The sequence below is a fragment of the Poeciliopsis prolifica genome, unplaced genomic scaffold (genome assembly GCF_027474105.1).
Source record: "Poeciliopsis prolifica strain line A6 unplaced genomic scaffold, Auburn_PproV2 SCAFFOLD038, whole genome shotgun sequence".
Taxonomy (NCBI): domain Eukaryota; kingdom Metazoa; phylum Chordata; class Actinopteri; order Cyprinodontiformes; family Poeciliidae; genus Poeciliopsis; species Poeciliopsis prolifica.
In genome coordinates this window covers 4,093,507-4,110,149 of record NW_026562413.1, presented here as the reverse complement: position 1 = coordinate 4,110,149, position 16,643 = coordinate 4,093,507, and the positions used below count along the sequence as shown (strand labels likewise).

Genomic DNA, 16,643 nt, shown 5'->3' with positions numbered 1-16,643 from the left:
AGCATTCAGCACAATATCCTTGAATCAATATCCTAAGCAGCAGGAGGCTGTCTGCATGAGTTGTATTAGCTAATAGACTTCTCCTGTCTGTCCTTCTTTAGGCTGTCTATCTCCTTCTTTCTACTACACAATGACACCATCATTGGCTTATTTTACTTGTACCTTTATGCTGATTCTACCCCTCTGTCCTCTTTTCTATGCACTTCTCATATCTTTTCTTCCTTCTCTTCCATCTCAATGTCTAAAATAGTGGACAGCAGTAGAGCTCACTGGTCATTCTGATTTAGATGTCCACATACATTTCCTTACTGTTTGGTAGAAATGCATTTCATCTATGTGAACTGGTTTGAGTTTGGAGATCTGTCCCAGAGGTTTGCTGAAATTTTAGCTCCGTGTTTGCAGAACAGGTACTGCTGAGTCTAGTTTGTTTGAGCTCTTGGATAAATTGTTAATACCTTAATGTTGTCTTTCAGGTGAAGTTATTTGACAATTAGCAGTCCTCTGCATCTCTGACCTTTTTCCTGACCCTTCCTGACATATCCATAATACATGATATGTTTAAAATTAATCATGTCTCATTTTTTTCCAAAATGCAAGCTTCTGGTTGTAGAATTTAGTCCTAATTTGAGGGACAATAAAAAAGTTGTAACACTTTTCCATGAAAATGCTCCTCATCTTTGTGAGGTGGTAGATTTTTGATTGCTTTTCAATCCTCACTATAGATTTCATTGTTTAGTTGTTTTCCGTTATGCTGTTTTTCATTGTCATTTTATTGTTCTCTGGTATAATAAAAAAAAGGTGCAATATCTTTTTTCACTTTTGAAACAAAGATCTAATGTTTTGACAGACTTTTAACTTGTAGTTTTATATTTTCAGTTGCATGTGTGTTATTTACAATGATGTCATTTGTGCTTTGCATTTATTATGAAGAACTCCTATTGAAGGATATGCTCCTGATTATTTTTGATTAGTTCCTGTTTTCTGAGTCAGACAGACGTATGTCTAATTTGAAAATTAAGAAAAAAAAGTGGACATATCGACTAGTTTAACAGATAAACTCTGAAGATAGGAATGGGGCTGTAATCTATCAAATCTGACATTTGCAATGTGCCTGCAAGCCTGAATGCTTAATTGCGCCACTAGAGATCAGCAACTTTGTGCAAAAATCAAATTTCAGAATACCCCACTCAGATTGATATAGTTTGAATTTGGAATAAATTATTTCTGTTTTTCTTTGCAATACCTGTGTTTTGGAGAAATCCCTTCTTCTTTCTACCTGAACTGAGCGAGCCGGTCAGATTTTTAATAAAACAACGCACATGTACTACACACATGAGCTTGAGTAGTGTTCACCAGGCAGGATTCTGTTTTGTACTGTGTGTGACTATTGTGCGGGGTTTGAAATTTGTTTGGATAATGGTTGCACGCTCTCCAGAGTTGGCCTTCACGTAATATGTGCCTTGCTGATGTTGACGACTGCTGGCTGTGCTTTTTGAGACCTGAGTGCTTTAACAAACATGTTCTGCCTGTCTTGTGCATTTTCTTTTGTCAATGTGACTTTCAAAAAGTAGAGACTGTTATTCACACACAAGAACACATGCTGAGCAGTCACTCAGCTCTCCTTCATCCACACAATACATGTTGCCATGCCTGTTCATGCCACTTACTGTCTGTCCTTCTCTTTTACTTGCTGTGGAGTTTATCTTAAGCAAATACTATATGCTTATATTAGACATGGATGGCTGCAAAAGCAATGCGTGCTCTTGTTCCTTCATTCTGTCAGAAAAGGAAAAAATAAACAGTGTACATGGTGACAAGATATACCAGCAGCAGTGTGTCCGTGTTAAAATTTGTCACCTGAGCTGTTATGTTTAGCACTGTGCTCCTTGCAAACCTCCAGAGTCACCCATCTCACACCTGTCAACCTGTCTGCAAACTGATTCAGTTCTGAAATGATCTGACTCATCATCTGAGCTGGCTTACCTCTGGAAGATAAAATACATCCAACAAGCTCTACTGACCACCAGAATGCTTAGAGAGGGTTAAAGACTCAGTCTGCTATTACATAAGTATAATGATCTTGACACAGTCTGTAATGGTTTTTCTTTATTTTGTGGCAACAACTGAGATAATCTTGTAATTTTCTAGTTTTCATTTGGTTTCCAAATGACAACCTCTATCAAATAACCTTCTGCACATTTTTGTCTTTTATGTCTTATAGTCCTTACAAAAGATAAATCAGAGTCAGCTGAATGAGAATCAGAGCTAGAAACTAGAAATTCATCCGTCCAGTCAGTGAAGCTTTGTCTACAAGCTGCTTCAGGCTCAGAAGTAACTCCACAAGTGATTCACTCCTTTTTAACTTGCACAAATGAATCATATCACTTTAAAATGTTACTATTTTTTTTTCATTTATTTGAGCTTAGTTTAAAAAATGATCTGCATTTTCTTTTGAAATGGTTGACATTTTAATAATTACAGTGGAATGTTTTGTGAATTGAAAAAGCTGTAATTCTCTGGGTAGAATGAACTAATTATATTTCTCGGTAATTTTCTCTCTCTCTAATCTGTATCGTCTTTTGTCCCTTCAGTCTCTTCCCTTCACACACTTTTCTCTTGTTCGCTTCAGTACACCATCCCACATTCCTTAAGCAGGATTATGTATTGTCTTTGAATTTTTTGTCTGGGTGTTTTAAACCCGTATGTCCTGCTGCCTGGGTCTGGATGAATCTGTTTGTTTTGTTTCTTTTTATTATTTGTCTGTTTTTGTGTGATGGGTGTGTGTGAAAACACATGCCTGCTGAAGAAAAAAAAAAATTAATGAGAGCTCAAGTTCACGCGTGTGCATGTTCACAGAAGGAGCCATGTTTGCCTAGCTACTTGTGTGCATTTGTGCTTGTGTGTACTTAGAAGGATTAGAAGAGGAGTTAGCAGTGATTTGTCCATCCATTGCAGGCCCTCCCTAATCCTACAGACATACATGCACGCGTCTTTATGTGTGTGACTCTGAGAGATCTAACAGTGTGTGGATTAGTGGTTTTGTGAATGGGCTGTGGCTCCGGCTGAAATAAAGCACACGAGTTAACAGAGGGTTTCTGAGGGACATGGAGATCAAGGGGTGACTGAGGCAGAGTCCTTGTTGTGCATGTCAAAATGGTTCAGAAGACACAATGTTTTTATTTCATCTTTAGTTTTAATACAAAAGATAATTGTTTTACAAGAAGCTTCTGTATTTGTGTGTTTGGTATGTGACCAATAGATGGCTCTGCACCTGCTGTTTTACAAGCTTCTGATTACACACACACAGTCACACATGCACAGGGAGACAGATGGAAAGACGTGGAAAACAAGAGAGCTGAGACTTTCACCGACAGCAACGGAGAGGAGGGGGGATAGATTGGTTAAGAGTGTGTAGGAAGGCGAGGGTTGCTGTTGTCATAATCACAGCGTGTGTGAAGTTTGCGTGGGAGAAAGAGAGAGTCAAGATTGTGCGTATGCGTGTGGATATGTGTGTGTGTGTGAGAGAGAGAGAGCAGAGACAGCAGAGGAGTCTGTGATATGTATACGGGTGTGTGTATATATAGAAGCTTTTCATCAGTTTCCTTAGTGACTGGCTGTGACTGAGACTGTATTCTGCTCTGCAGTAAGGAACAAGACTGAGACAGAAATGCTATGTGCAGTGTTGATTTTTCAAGCAAACTTAACATTTGTTGTAGTTATTTCCACATAGATTCATACTTAATGCACATTATGTATTTGTGCACAAAAATGTAGGAGCCAAAATACCAAACGGTGTCTAAGAATATTCAGGAGCAGTAAATGAGATCAAGCGCTTTACTGTAGTGAACTGAATTCAGTGCAATATAACTTTATGGAAACTGTGTCCAAAAAGGACTTTTTGCTTTGAGAATATTTTTTACCATGGTTGTTTCCGTGTTAGATTAAAGCTGATGTTACTATGTTGGACTTTTGTTCATGTTCCAGTTCTGCATTTGATCTCACGTTGCCTGATGTCAGAAAAAAACAAAAAAACAAACGAGCAACAAATACTCGCGATTTTAAGTATTGCCTGGTTTTGTTCTGTCTGTCCGTCCTTCAATCCATTTAAAGTCTGACCCCATTAGAAAATATTAATAATAAAATGCATTTATGCTTAAAATCACTTAAAAATGAATGTAAAACCTGGAATGCAGTCTGAAATTTAATTGTAAGAAAATTTAAAGTGCAAATGACAGCTGTAATTAAATTTTAATTATCTCCAAGTGAGTTCAGCTCATATTTGTAAAGATTATTAGTAATGACTGATTTAATGTCACTTTTGTGTAAAAGCTGGGAATTTGCTGGTTGACAGCTCATTATTGAACCCTTCAAAGTGTTTCCAAGTACTGGGACACTAAAACCAAAACTTGCAAATGATTTCTGATAAATATATAAATAAATGCCTGCACAGACAGCACATGTGTTTTGCTGTACTTTATTCATTGACAAAATTAAGCAAGTCAGTGGCTGGTGGTTGAGGTTTTACTCTTTTTTTTATAATTAATCTATAACTATAATTTTATTAAATTTAAGTTTTTTGGTCTGCTGTTGCACGCACATTTTTGCATCCCAAAATATTAGGATACTATAAAAAAAGTAGGATTTAATAAAGCAAATTATGCATATTAAATGACAGTTTCTTTAGCACTTAGGTATTTTTTTCCTGGATGCATCTACGGATCAAAGAATTTGATTTTAAGTATTGCCTGGTTTTGTTCTGTCTGTCCATCCTTCAATCCATTTAAAGTCTGACCCCATTAGAAAATATTAATAATAAAATGTATTTATGCTTAAAATCACTTAAAAATTAATGCAAAACCTGGAATGCAGTCTGAAATTTAATTGTAAGAAAATTTAAAGTGCAAATGTCACAATTTTGCACCTTGATGATGAAGCTACATTTTAAACAGCTCTGCTTCTTTAGTTAGTGTTAAATAAGTAAATATTACATTCCTCAAGTTTTTGCTTTAGTAGTTGTTCATTGAAAAAACTGTAATAGCTCTTTAGAATATTTTTTGTCAATAATCTTAAAACAAAATTCCAGTTTTTGTTCAGTTAAACCCACCATGAAAACTTAGAGTTGAAGACAGACTGCTATCATTCCAACAGGAAGGCCAACCAACACAAACAGGATGTCATGTTAGTGCTTGTTTGGACCTACTAGTCCTTAAGGGAATTATTTCATCTTGGTGCATTTGGTTGTTTATATATGTGTGAGTGCATTCTCATTCCTTCTGTATGGATCCAACATCTCTTAGCTCTGAGGAACACATTTCATCTATATTTACTCCTCAATTGTCTTTTAACTAGGTCAGCTGAAAAGCAGAAATAGATTGCTGCATACTAGCAACGAGGCACACCATCTAGTGGTCAAAAGATGGTATTACAGCCACATTGATAGTGGCTGTAGAACTGACTTTATCAGCAACAGGAGAAAAGCAATTTTGCTCATTCCTGAGTTTCATATGATTTTCTCCCATTAAGACATAAGTTCATTTATTTGAGTTTATAAATGTCATCTTCTGGTGCTTTTTTTATTTATTTATTTTTTAATTAGGCACAGATAGATGTGTTGTATTGTTTTGCATGGTCAAAATTTCTCCAAATTTGTCCGGAGAGTAATAATAATATGACCAAATAAAAGCAGTTCAAAGTTGTAGCCTCAGATAATGACATATTGCTTTTTTAACACTCCATGCAGACTTTCATGTCCTCTCTCTGTGTTTCTGTCTCTGTAATCTCCTCTCCTCCCTCCCTCACCCCTTTATCTCCCCCACAGTCCCTCGCTCTGCCCTTCTCACTGTAACACCCTCCCACCCCTTCTCGTGTTCTCTTTCTCTGCTTGTAAGCGGTCTCTGGGCGTGCAGCCAGCTGGCTCGTGTGTGTTTTTTGAATGAATACCTGATGAAGTTGGACGAGCAAATGGTAGGAGGGGCCCATATGAGAGTGTGTGTGTGTATGGTGTGTGTATGTGTTTGTGCAGGGCAGACAGTGTGAGAGCACTGGCTCGCATTCAACCTCTTGCATAATACACGTTGGAGCTCTGCATGCGGGACTCCCTCCCTGTGGGTGTGTGCAACTGTGTGCTACCAATTGGTATGTCTGCGTGCGTGTGTGTGTGATCACCTGCATGTCAGTGGATGTGAGGGGAGCTTCCTGCCTCGCTGTTGAGATTTAGGAGAGGGCTGCCGGCTGAGCATGAGTGTCTGCGGTGCATTTTGAGGGGTAAGAAAAACCAAGTGCAGTTTGTGGCACAAGTGCCCTGGGTGTACTTAGGATTTTCCGCTTGAAAAGGGAGGGGTGGAGGGAGGCAGGGAAAGATTTTGGTTGCTTTGCTTTGCAAAAGACACAGCAAAGCAGGAGAGGACTGGAGTAAAGGGAGCAAAAGAATGAGAGGGGGAGAGAAAGCATGCTGCAGAAGTGGGCTACTCCTGCTCCCCTGGTAAGTAGACTTCTCTCAGTTTTGCGCTTGCTGTGAATGAAGAGCATGCGTGGGACAGCAGAGAGTCATAATGTGGGTGCGTGAGACGTGAATGCTAGCGCTCTTTTATCACTGTGTGTCATGTGTAAATGCATACTGCATCTGCCCTAGTTTTTCTTCTGATAGGGCTTGTTTGTCTTTGCTTCTTTGTCTGCTGTCCAAAAGCATTTTTTCCTCCCTGCTACTGCTCTACTACCCCTTCACCCTCTCAGTTCACCCAGCCAACCTCGGGGCTGTCGAGGGGTGAGATTGTGCAAGTCATGCAACACTGCCCAAGAGTTTGTTTTCTGAAACTTACTCTCCCTTTTTCCTCACAGTCATGCATTTTTCCTCATCTCTCGTTTTAGAACTCGCTTTCTCTCTCTGACTGCTCTTTCCTTCAGCCACTCCTTTATCTCCAAGTCTATAGTTGAACTTCCATTAGTCTCGATATTTTTATGTATGTGCTCTTTGTGTAGGTGTGTATCATCAGCAGCCGAATGACAGTGAGTAGAGGGTCAGCCATGTCAAAGTTCATGGTCTGTTTGTAATTTGCAGGCTCGCTGTGATGCAACTCCACACCTCCACTAATGAAAATCTGCAGACAAAAAGGAGATGTACATGAAAAAGCAGAAGTTGAGAGAGCAAAGTGTTAGCTTGCAGCAACACTGTACTCTGTGGCTGAACTATATTTAGCTGTGAGATAACACATCACGTTGAACTTATCCGTTTGATAGTGATTATGATTATGACTGGGCAGTCATGCACATGCAGCATCAGATTCACATATATGTAGGCTATAAGCTATGGTGCCTTCTGCTTTGATTTATGGATAAGTGTTGCATGAGCGGATGTTGGATAAAACAAATGTAAAAACAAGTTATCCTATCAATGACAAGATATTGTGCTATACAAAGCTAGTTGTAGCATTTACAAGTTTTGCTCTGTTTCTTCTAGTTTTGCACATCTTGAGACTGAAATTTCTTCTTGTTCTTTATAAAATACCTCAGTCAGGTTGGAAAGAGTAATTATGAATATCAATAAAGTCTCGCCACACATTTCCAATTGAAATTTTGGTCTGGGCTTTAACTGGACCATTCTAGCACATGGATTTTGTTTTTGACAATTCTTTTGTGGGTTCAATATTAGGGGTCAAGGTGAACCTCCACCCCAGTCTCAAGTCTCTTACAGTCTCTGACAGGTGCACTTCCATGTAGCTCAATCTGTTTTATCAGCTTTGACCAGCTTGATGTGCCCATTACCGTGTTTCACTGTAGGGATGTTGTGTTCTGGGTGAAGTTCAACCTTCGTTTCATTTAACTAATCTCATTTTTCCAGCTGTTTGTCTTGTGTCCATGTTACGTGTGGTGAACCACAAGGTCCAGTCTAAGAAGATCTCTACAGCTCTTCCAGAGTTATCATGGACCTCTTTGCTGATTTATGAAACATGCTATCCCTTTCCCTGTTTCTATTTAGAAGAATAGCCATGCTTGAGTTGGTTTATTGCTGATCTACACTCTTTATAATAATGAATGGTGGACTGATCAGTGCTGATCAATGTTTTTGTTATATTGTTTTGTAACATAACTGCTCTGGCTCGTCCCTGACCCATCTGATATGTCCCTTGGTCTTCTTGATGCTGTTGGTTCAGTAACTAAACCTTCGATATCTTCACTGAACAGCTGAATTTATACTGAGATTACTTTACACTTTCCATCATGCTATATTTAATTATTGACTTCTGAAGGCAATTGGTTTGAAAATCACCGAAATTTGCGGTAATGTGACAAGAGAGTCTAAGGGGTATAAATACTTTAGCAAGACACTGGAAATCCCCTTAGAATCTTTTTACCCCAGACTAATATGTGTTTATGTCACTTACCACAATAAACACAATTACATGCAGGCTTTTAATTTGCCACAAGCTTCCCAGAGCGCACACTCTCACGAGATTTTGTAAAGTTGATCCCTGTGTTTGTGAGTGTGAGTACGAGAGTCTGAAGCACATGGAGGGCATTCAGCTTAGGTTACACGTCATGTGATATCTGCACATTAATGCACAGCCTCACACACGCTGAGGCTGTGCCAGATCAGCGACTTGCAGGTGACTTAGCTTTTCAGCGAATCTGTGTTTAAGTGTCAGTTTCACTGCAGAAGTACTCTCTCCTTTTGCAATGTAGGTCAGCTGAACTGAAGCTTTCTCTGCTTTCCATGCACCTTCAGCTTTTCTCTGCTCAGCTCTCTTTTTTTACTGTCATGAGATGATTCTTTATTTTACGCACTGCTGTCTTTGCTCAACCATCGTAGGTGGTATTATGGTATTTCCTTTTGTTTTGCTCCACGTATGTGAACACCTCCAGTCACTGGCGTCACTAATATATTTTAGTTGGTTATTTTTAACGGTGCAAGTGTTTTGTTATTTTCAACTGCATGTAGATATTTGCAGAATGTAAAGCTGAGGATTATATAAAGAATCCTTTGTAAATTTCGAATACAGGAATTTAAAATATTAGTTCCCCCTTACAGATTTCTTTCATTTTTGCTTCCCTGCAACTTTAAAACATATCACAAATCTATCAGATCATCAAACAAATTTTAATATCAGACAGATATATCAGAGAAGTATTTGCCTCTGTGCTTTAGATAATTGTCCAGCTGTGTGACTTCACCTTGAGGTTTGAGCTTAAGGTTACAAATGATTACTGGAAATTATGTTTCAGGAGTTTTTAGTGGAGGGCAAAATTCATAATCCATCAGATGCTAGTTGTTCTGGTCTAGAAGCCCCAGACCGTAAAACTTCTACCATGCTTGACTTTCAATATGATATTTTTTTCCCTGAAATGCTATGTTAGTTTCTTTTTGGTCAATAATGTTGATTTTTTTTCTTTTTTTCATTTGAGGTCTACCATGGCTGCCATCTTTGCTCAACCTCTTTATTATTGTTGGAGGAAAGAATGACAGCTTGAGCTGATGTTCTGGGTTTTTTGTGACCTTGTGCGTTTGCTGTCTAGAGTCTTTTGACGTAATTTTGGTAGGCTGGCCACCACTGATCACTGTTCCACAATTTTTAATTGGTGGATAATGGTTGGACCATCGTTGACTGGAGCCTTGAAGCAAATAAATTAATTCATAACCTTTTCGAGACAGATGTATCTCATTTAAGTTCTCATCAGTTCTTGATGCATGGTGTGCATCATGTATTTCTACTTTTTGATGGACAGAAACCATTTAAGAGGCAGTAGCTCAGTCAGTGATCAGGCCTGGTTGTTGCTAGTAAAATAGCTTTAGCTTTTGTGTTTATTATCATAGGTAATTCATGATTTAACTTGAAGGGTTACTTTTTCATACATTGTCATGTTGGTCTGGACCTTTTTTCCACCTGAAAACACATTTTTACTGAAGAATGGATAAAGGGGAATTATGTTTCACTTACTTTTGTTTGATAAGACTAGAGAAAATATTCTCTTTCAAATCATAAGCAAATGTTGAAATGCTTATGATTTCAAAATTTTTATGACTTTATATTGTTTTGTTATGCGGTTGTTTAAATCATTCTTGTTATATATTATTTATTTTATTTTACCAAGAGGTTTGCATGTATGTGTTGACCAGTCTTCAATAACGTCAGAAAAATCTGTCATCTGACCCATGAAAAGTTTTACTTTTTTGACTTTCAATTAGAAAGCATCAGCTTGTCGGGCACATTTTTTGTTGTTGTTGTTTTTACCTGTGAAAGCAGATCACCCCAGAGTGAAACTCAGTAATAACGATAAACAGATACTGAGAGGAAAGAAGCAAACCTACTAAGAAGAGAGAAATGAGAACATCAAACTATTAGATGAAAAAATGATAATTGAGAGCAAAATTATATTGCTGAAGTCGTGGGCAGGCTGAGGCAGGAGAGTGGGGTGGAGGTGGACTGACAAAGGCAAGTCAAAGAAAAGTACACCTCAGCATTTAAACATCTCCTATCAACCATTCCACACACCTTTGAGTCATGGCTACCTGACTGAACAGAAATTCTGAAAGTGTGAGTTGATCTATATAAAGCAAAGCTTATCTTTCTGTGTCTATATGTGTGTTGGCTGCTCTTATACTTGTACGAATGAGTGTGCATGTGTGTTTACTCCATTGTTCAACTCTGTGTTGTAAAATTTAACTGTAACAGCTCTTAAAATTCAGAAAATCTGCTTTTGAGGCCACAAGTTTGTTGTCCTGTAGAGTAATCCTTTGCATGCACACTTAAAGTAGATGTACTAACTCAATGCATGTGGTAATAATCTAACAAAAAAAATGTAATCAGGTTTTTTTTTTTTTTTTTTAAAAGATGATTTAGTTTTTAGGCATTTAATCTAAAGGATTTATTCCAATTATGTTTCATTGGCGAGTAAAACATAATTCGCCATAACATAACAAGTGCAAAGTGTGATGAAAACCTGGCAGACAAAGAGTCTGCAACTGCCTGGATAGCAGAAAAATAATAAATGTGATTTTTGAAGATGAACAAAATGTTATCCAAACCAAATAATTTCTAAAATTTGCCCTATAATAAACATTATGACTCCTTTAGCCTTCTTTTATGTCAATCTATATAGAATTAGAAATAGAATTAAATAATGAAATAAGTATCCATGGAAGGAGATGGATATTTCCATTACCCTCTAGGTATGGAAGTCAGACAAGTATTTTATTTCTATGTTAAGATACTTTGAATAGATGTACAGATCCACCATGTCTTCTTGATGTGTGAGAACAAAATAACAATTTTGTCTTAGAAAGATTACAATCTGGACTGCATTTCACTCTAATTATCATACTGTTGGTAGTTGTTAATAAATGAGCGTTAGATTGTTATTATTTTAATTCATCACTGCATTATTTAAAATGGTGTTCAGTCTTTGCTTTCACAAGGCATAATTTCATTAGTTGAGCAATGATTTGTACCCCATTACATATGCTTTGTTTATACCACAATATTACCTAAGAATGTTCATTCACTTTTTTTAGTGGTGCAAGATGCAGTCACACCAGAAACCAGTTGAACTGATAAAGCAGAAAGTGTTTGATATAGATTCATGTCGTGTGCCACAATAGACAATTTACCATGTGCTATTTTGCAAGAAAATATGCACGGCACCTATTATTCTTATGTCATTGATATGCTTGTAAGTTTAGTTGGTCTAAGTTTGAAGAAAAGAGAGTGAACATTATTAATATGACCAGGTGTCACCACTTGCATGCACCACCGTGATGTGCCTGGTTATGCATGAGCGAGAGTGTATTTATAAGAGTGCATTATTGAAGTACTGATACATTATTTATAAGTTCACACCAAGCTGTTCTCTAGCAGTGGGGAGTTATAGTTAACAGATGGCACACATCACACAAATATATTTACTATTACATGGTGAACACATTTCTGCACACAGCAGAGTATTATTTGCCTGTTAAAGAGCACAGGGTTATTGTTTTCATTTTCTACACTTTACCTACCAAGACAATGACAAGAAATATACTTTTATCACATATAAATTTGATACCTGATATTGGCATAAATATATATTTTTTTACTGAACTAAAGTTTCAACTAAAGTTTTCCTGTTTTAGATCAAATAGTGCTACCAAAGTTAAATCTATTTTCTAAAAGCTAAATATTGAAAGAGATTCATTATAATGCACCAGTCCCTCCTGCAGCAAAACACACATACAACATCATGCTGCCACACCTGTACTTTATAATTGTAATGTGTTCTTAGGCTTGCAAGTTGCCTCCTCTCCCTGCCAAATGTAACAATAGTTATTATGACCAAAAACACTTTCATCTCTCGAACACAGAACCCATCTCCTTGCCCTTCCTAAAGAAATATGATGACTGAGCATTCCCACACTGTTTATACTTGCATATAATTATTTGGCACCTTTAGTCTATGAAAATTGGTTTGGAAAGAGAATTGAAGTTGGCTCACAACTCTCTTGTTGATATATTGACAGATTTCTTCTCGAGTTGTCGCCTTAGAACTCATGCAAAAGCATGGCTCAAATAAACTGAAATGTTGTGAAAACCTGTCAGAAGGTCAAAGTGTCATGACATGTCACTCAGGCTTTATCAAAGTATTTAAAGGTATACTGGTCTTCTTGCAACATAGATGGTGCATGGATATTTCTACAGCCTGTGTTTATGCTTATTGCCTCTTCCATTTACGTTTTTCTCTTCTACAGGCTTTCGCTCTGCGTGGGAAGACTTTCTTTTGGAGGGAAATGATTCCACATGAAGTACAACGTACTCGGCCCCCCATCATCCTCTGCAGCAGCAGCAGGCGTAACGTTGTGACGCTCTCCCATACCAGACTGGGCTCAGCCCTTGGCCACTAAGGATTCCTGGACAGATCGGGCCGCCCCACTCCTCCCATTAACCAACCTTCCATATCTCCATTTCCAATCCTAATTTCAGTGAAACACAATGTTTGTCAGCTGTTTGAAGTAAAATGGAGGCAAGCTTTTAAAGGTTTATTTGCAATTGGTCTGAAAAAGGAATTAGGCATTAAAAGCAAAAAGAAAGGATTGAAGGAAAGTGACGAGGACAGTCAGAGTGAAAGTTCAAAACAAGAAAGAAAATTGTATCGGATCAATTTTAAAGAAAGAATACAGCAAGTTGAGAGTACAAAGACGTGAAGTGAAATCAGCATGAAATCCAACCAGGAACGCAGCAATGAATGTCTGCCCCCCAAAAAGAGGGGCACCTCAAGTACATTACCACCTGAAAGTTGCTCTCCGGCTATACCACCTGTTCATGACAGGCCAGAGAACACAGCCTGCTATGTTAGTGCAGCTGGTGGAAATGAAAGCAATATTACTGCACATCATAGCTCCAACAAAACTGATGGGCCCCAGTATAAGTCCCCCTCCACCTTATCAGACTCTTCCACCTCCTCTTCCTCTTTGAGGCTAGTATCATCTCTCCCCACAGTGTACACAACCCCCCTATCTCAACCTACGGTTGGAGGAACAGTCCATTATACACAACTGCCTCCCAATATGCAGTTCATCACTTCATCGTACACTACTCCATATACAAGCTACATTTCTCCTCATATACTACCACCTCCTCCCCCTCCCCCCCTCTCCTCTTCATCCACACAGAGATCATCGTACACAGAGACGTCACCTGCTCAGACGCTGGTCACCAAACAGGAACAGCATTGGGCGTCCTCGGGACGTACCTCCATGCCTCCTCCTTCTACGGACCCTTTTCCCCATCATATTCAAATGTCAACGTCACCAAGGACCGTGTCATCACCTCATCACCAAGGAGGCACTCACCTACCGTCCCAGTCCATGCATCACCACCAATCATTGGGAAAATATACAGATGGCTATAGCAGAAAAGAGGAAGGAGGAACCAGACACAGAGAGCTCCATAATGGGGAGCTAGAAAGGGGTAGGAGATTTGGACCCCCACCAGAGCCTGGCCTCTTAAAGTCAGGAGGTAAATCAAGGGAGGACAGGTCCTCCTTGTCTTCCTTTGAGGCTCGTCATCTGGTTTTGTCGTCAGACTACTCTACTCATGATCACCTAGGGTTAAGAACCTCTGTCATGTTAATACCTAATAGCCATGGGGACCACCAGTTGGTACCACCCAGAGCCAGCCCTGAGAAACTGACAGCTTCTATGCCCACACACCTGGAGAAAGGCAGCATGGGTAAGCCTGTCAGTCGCCCACCCTCATCCAACACCACCTGCTCTTTCACATTTCCACCTCCACTAAGCGCAGACAGTCTGAAAGCGGCTGTCAGCACACTGCCACCCCAGACTGTTATCCAGACCACCCACAATGCTTCAGAGCCACTGTCAATGGGACTCCCTTCGACAAGCATCTACCCACAGCAACCTCTTATTGGTTACATTACAGGGGGCAGTGGGAGCGGCTACCACACCGGCCTACAGCAACACTTGCTCATTCCAGGCACCCAACCAGTCATCATCCCTGTCAGCGGAGGTGGGGTCCCCACATTGGAGCCTGTAACCTCCCACATTACTTCATCAACTCAAGCTGCACCTTTTCCTGCAACACTCCCTCACACATACATCGCTGCCACTGCCCCAAAAGGAGAAACTGTGGAAACCCAAAGTGGCTCGTTCCACGTGGCTGCTCCAGGTGCAGTGGTGCAAGCCCAGCTTCATCTCCCCATTGTTCCTGCTCCACCAGGGCTCGTTGCAGCTTCCACTCCTCCTGCTCATTCAAGTACAGTGGTGTCCCCCTCACTCCCGCCATATTTTATCAAGGGTTCCATCATCCAGCTGGCAGACGGCGAGCTGAAACGTGTGGAGGACCTGAAGACAGAGGACTTCATCCAGAGTGCAGAGATTAGCAGTGAGCTGAAGATCGATTCATCCACAGTGGAGCGCATAGAAGGGAGCGACACCTCACCTAACTTTGCTGTTGTTCAGTTCTCTGTTGGTGAGCATCGCACACAGGTAAGAAAAATTAACAGAAATGCATCTCTGGAAAATATTCATTGCTATTTATTAAGTAGTAGCAATTAAAAATGTAAGACATAATGTGTGTAGACAGAAACAACTACACTCTGAAAACCTTCAAGACATCTTAGAAATGAAGACGTGGATGGACATATTTGAATTGTGTATATTCTTCAAACACTGAGTAAAATGTACAGATTCAAACTGAAATGCAGTCGTGTTCTATAAATTAGAGTGTTAAAAAGTTAATGTATTTCAGTAACTCAATTCACTAAATGAAAAACATCATATGGATTTGTAACACCCAGGCTTAATTTCTGTTTTTGGTGGTTATCTTAAAGCAAATGAAAACACGTTTAATAATTGAATATTACAGCTGATCAATAATAAACTTTTTTAATACAGGGTTTAGAAGTTTAGAAAACACATTTATTTTATGGTTCAGGAAGCGTTTGCCGTAATTCTGACTGGATATTTAAATACTCATACTAGAATTGATACGACTCATTCGAGTTTTCAGAAAATGGCCCAGTTTTCAAGCAAAATCTGCTTATTTTAATAATTGTGCATAAACGAATTTAGTTTGCTCTGCTTGTGACAGTTTGGGTGATCTTGTTGACAATGGCTCACTAGTTTGATAATTATTACAAATAAACTATAGAACTGATTTTTGAATTGACAAATCTTTGTTCCTGGGAAGCTTTAAAGCTGTCAGGCCTAAATGAGCTGTAATAACTTTGTCAGGAGGAGTGGTGAAACATCCACTAGAATTATTCCCAAGCCATTTTAATCGCTACCTAAAGGGTTTGGGTTATCTGCCACTTAAAGTTTAAATATAACCACATCTCAGTGAGTTGTTTATATTATTTTGACCCTCATTGTAAAATCTTCATTCAATGTGGATAAAAAAATTCTAAAGTTCAAAATGAGCAAAAAAAAAAAAAGAGAAAAAAGTTTCATAAATTATTGAAGATTGTAAAGATGATCATTTCCCTCCAAACAAGAACAACTAAATGTTTTATTCAAAACCCAAATTTGAACATTGATTAAGTGTTTTTCTTGGTATTATTTCTGGTTGTAACTGAATATAAAAAACATGCTGGTTATGTCTTGTAGTAATTATTGTCCCAGTTTAGTAAGTTGGCCTTACAGAAAGACTGTATGAGGCAGATTCAAGAAATTAATCTTTTTGGTAATTTGTTTAGAGAAATTATCAAATTGCCAGCCTAATACTTAAATTGACTGTAATTTTGCCTTTAGTACCTCCCCAGATAGCTGCTTCTCCGTGTTTCTATTATTAAAACAAAGTTAATAAGTTATCAACAGTAACTCTGAAACAAGATGAAAAAAGAATGTACTTCATTGTTTAAATAAAGTCTTTGCAAAAAACTGGTCAGAAATGCATTGCAAACCATTTCACCTCCAAGAATGCTAAGACCTGTCGTAGAGATTTCTGTTCATTCAAATGTGGTGATTATTATGTTGAATGAGAAGTGTTGAGCTGCACCCATCTTAATTACTTTATTATCATGAATCTCAGGACTCGGCTGTTCCCCCTGTAATTAACTTCAATGTACTTGGATGACGGTCTTGTTACAAACACGTTCTTATTAGGAGCTTCACACAAGTTCAAAGAGTTGAGATCTGGAATCTATTCGACAGCTTG

At 38.6% G+C, this 16,643-nt stretch overlaps 1 protein-coding gene across 5 annotated transcripts in view; it reads left to right on the top strand.

The window, feature by feature from the left end:
• Window positions 1-16,643, top strand: part of atxn1a (ataxin 1a) — a 96,021-nt gene that overhangs the window by 68,687 nt on the left and 10,691 nt on the right. For 3 of the 5 annotated variants that reach the window (XM_055053740.1, XM_055053739.1, XM_055053741.1), the window contains one exon: window positions 12,719-14,974. In XM_055053740.1, the coding sequence (XP_054909715.1) occupies window positions 13,184-14,974 (1,791 nt within the window). In that variant the 5' untranslated portion in view covers window positions 12,719-13,183. Of the gene's footprint in view, window positions 1-5,752; window positions 5,965-6,092; window positions 6,482-12,718; window positions 14,975-16,643 lie in introns of those variants that run through there. The other 2 variants (XM_055053743.1, XM_055053742.1) reach the window with 2 other exon arrangements.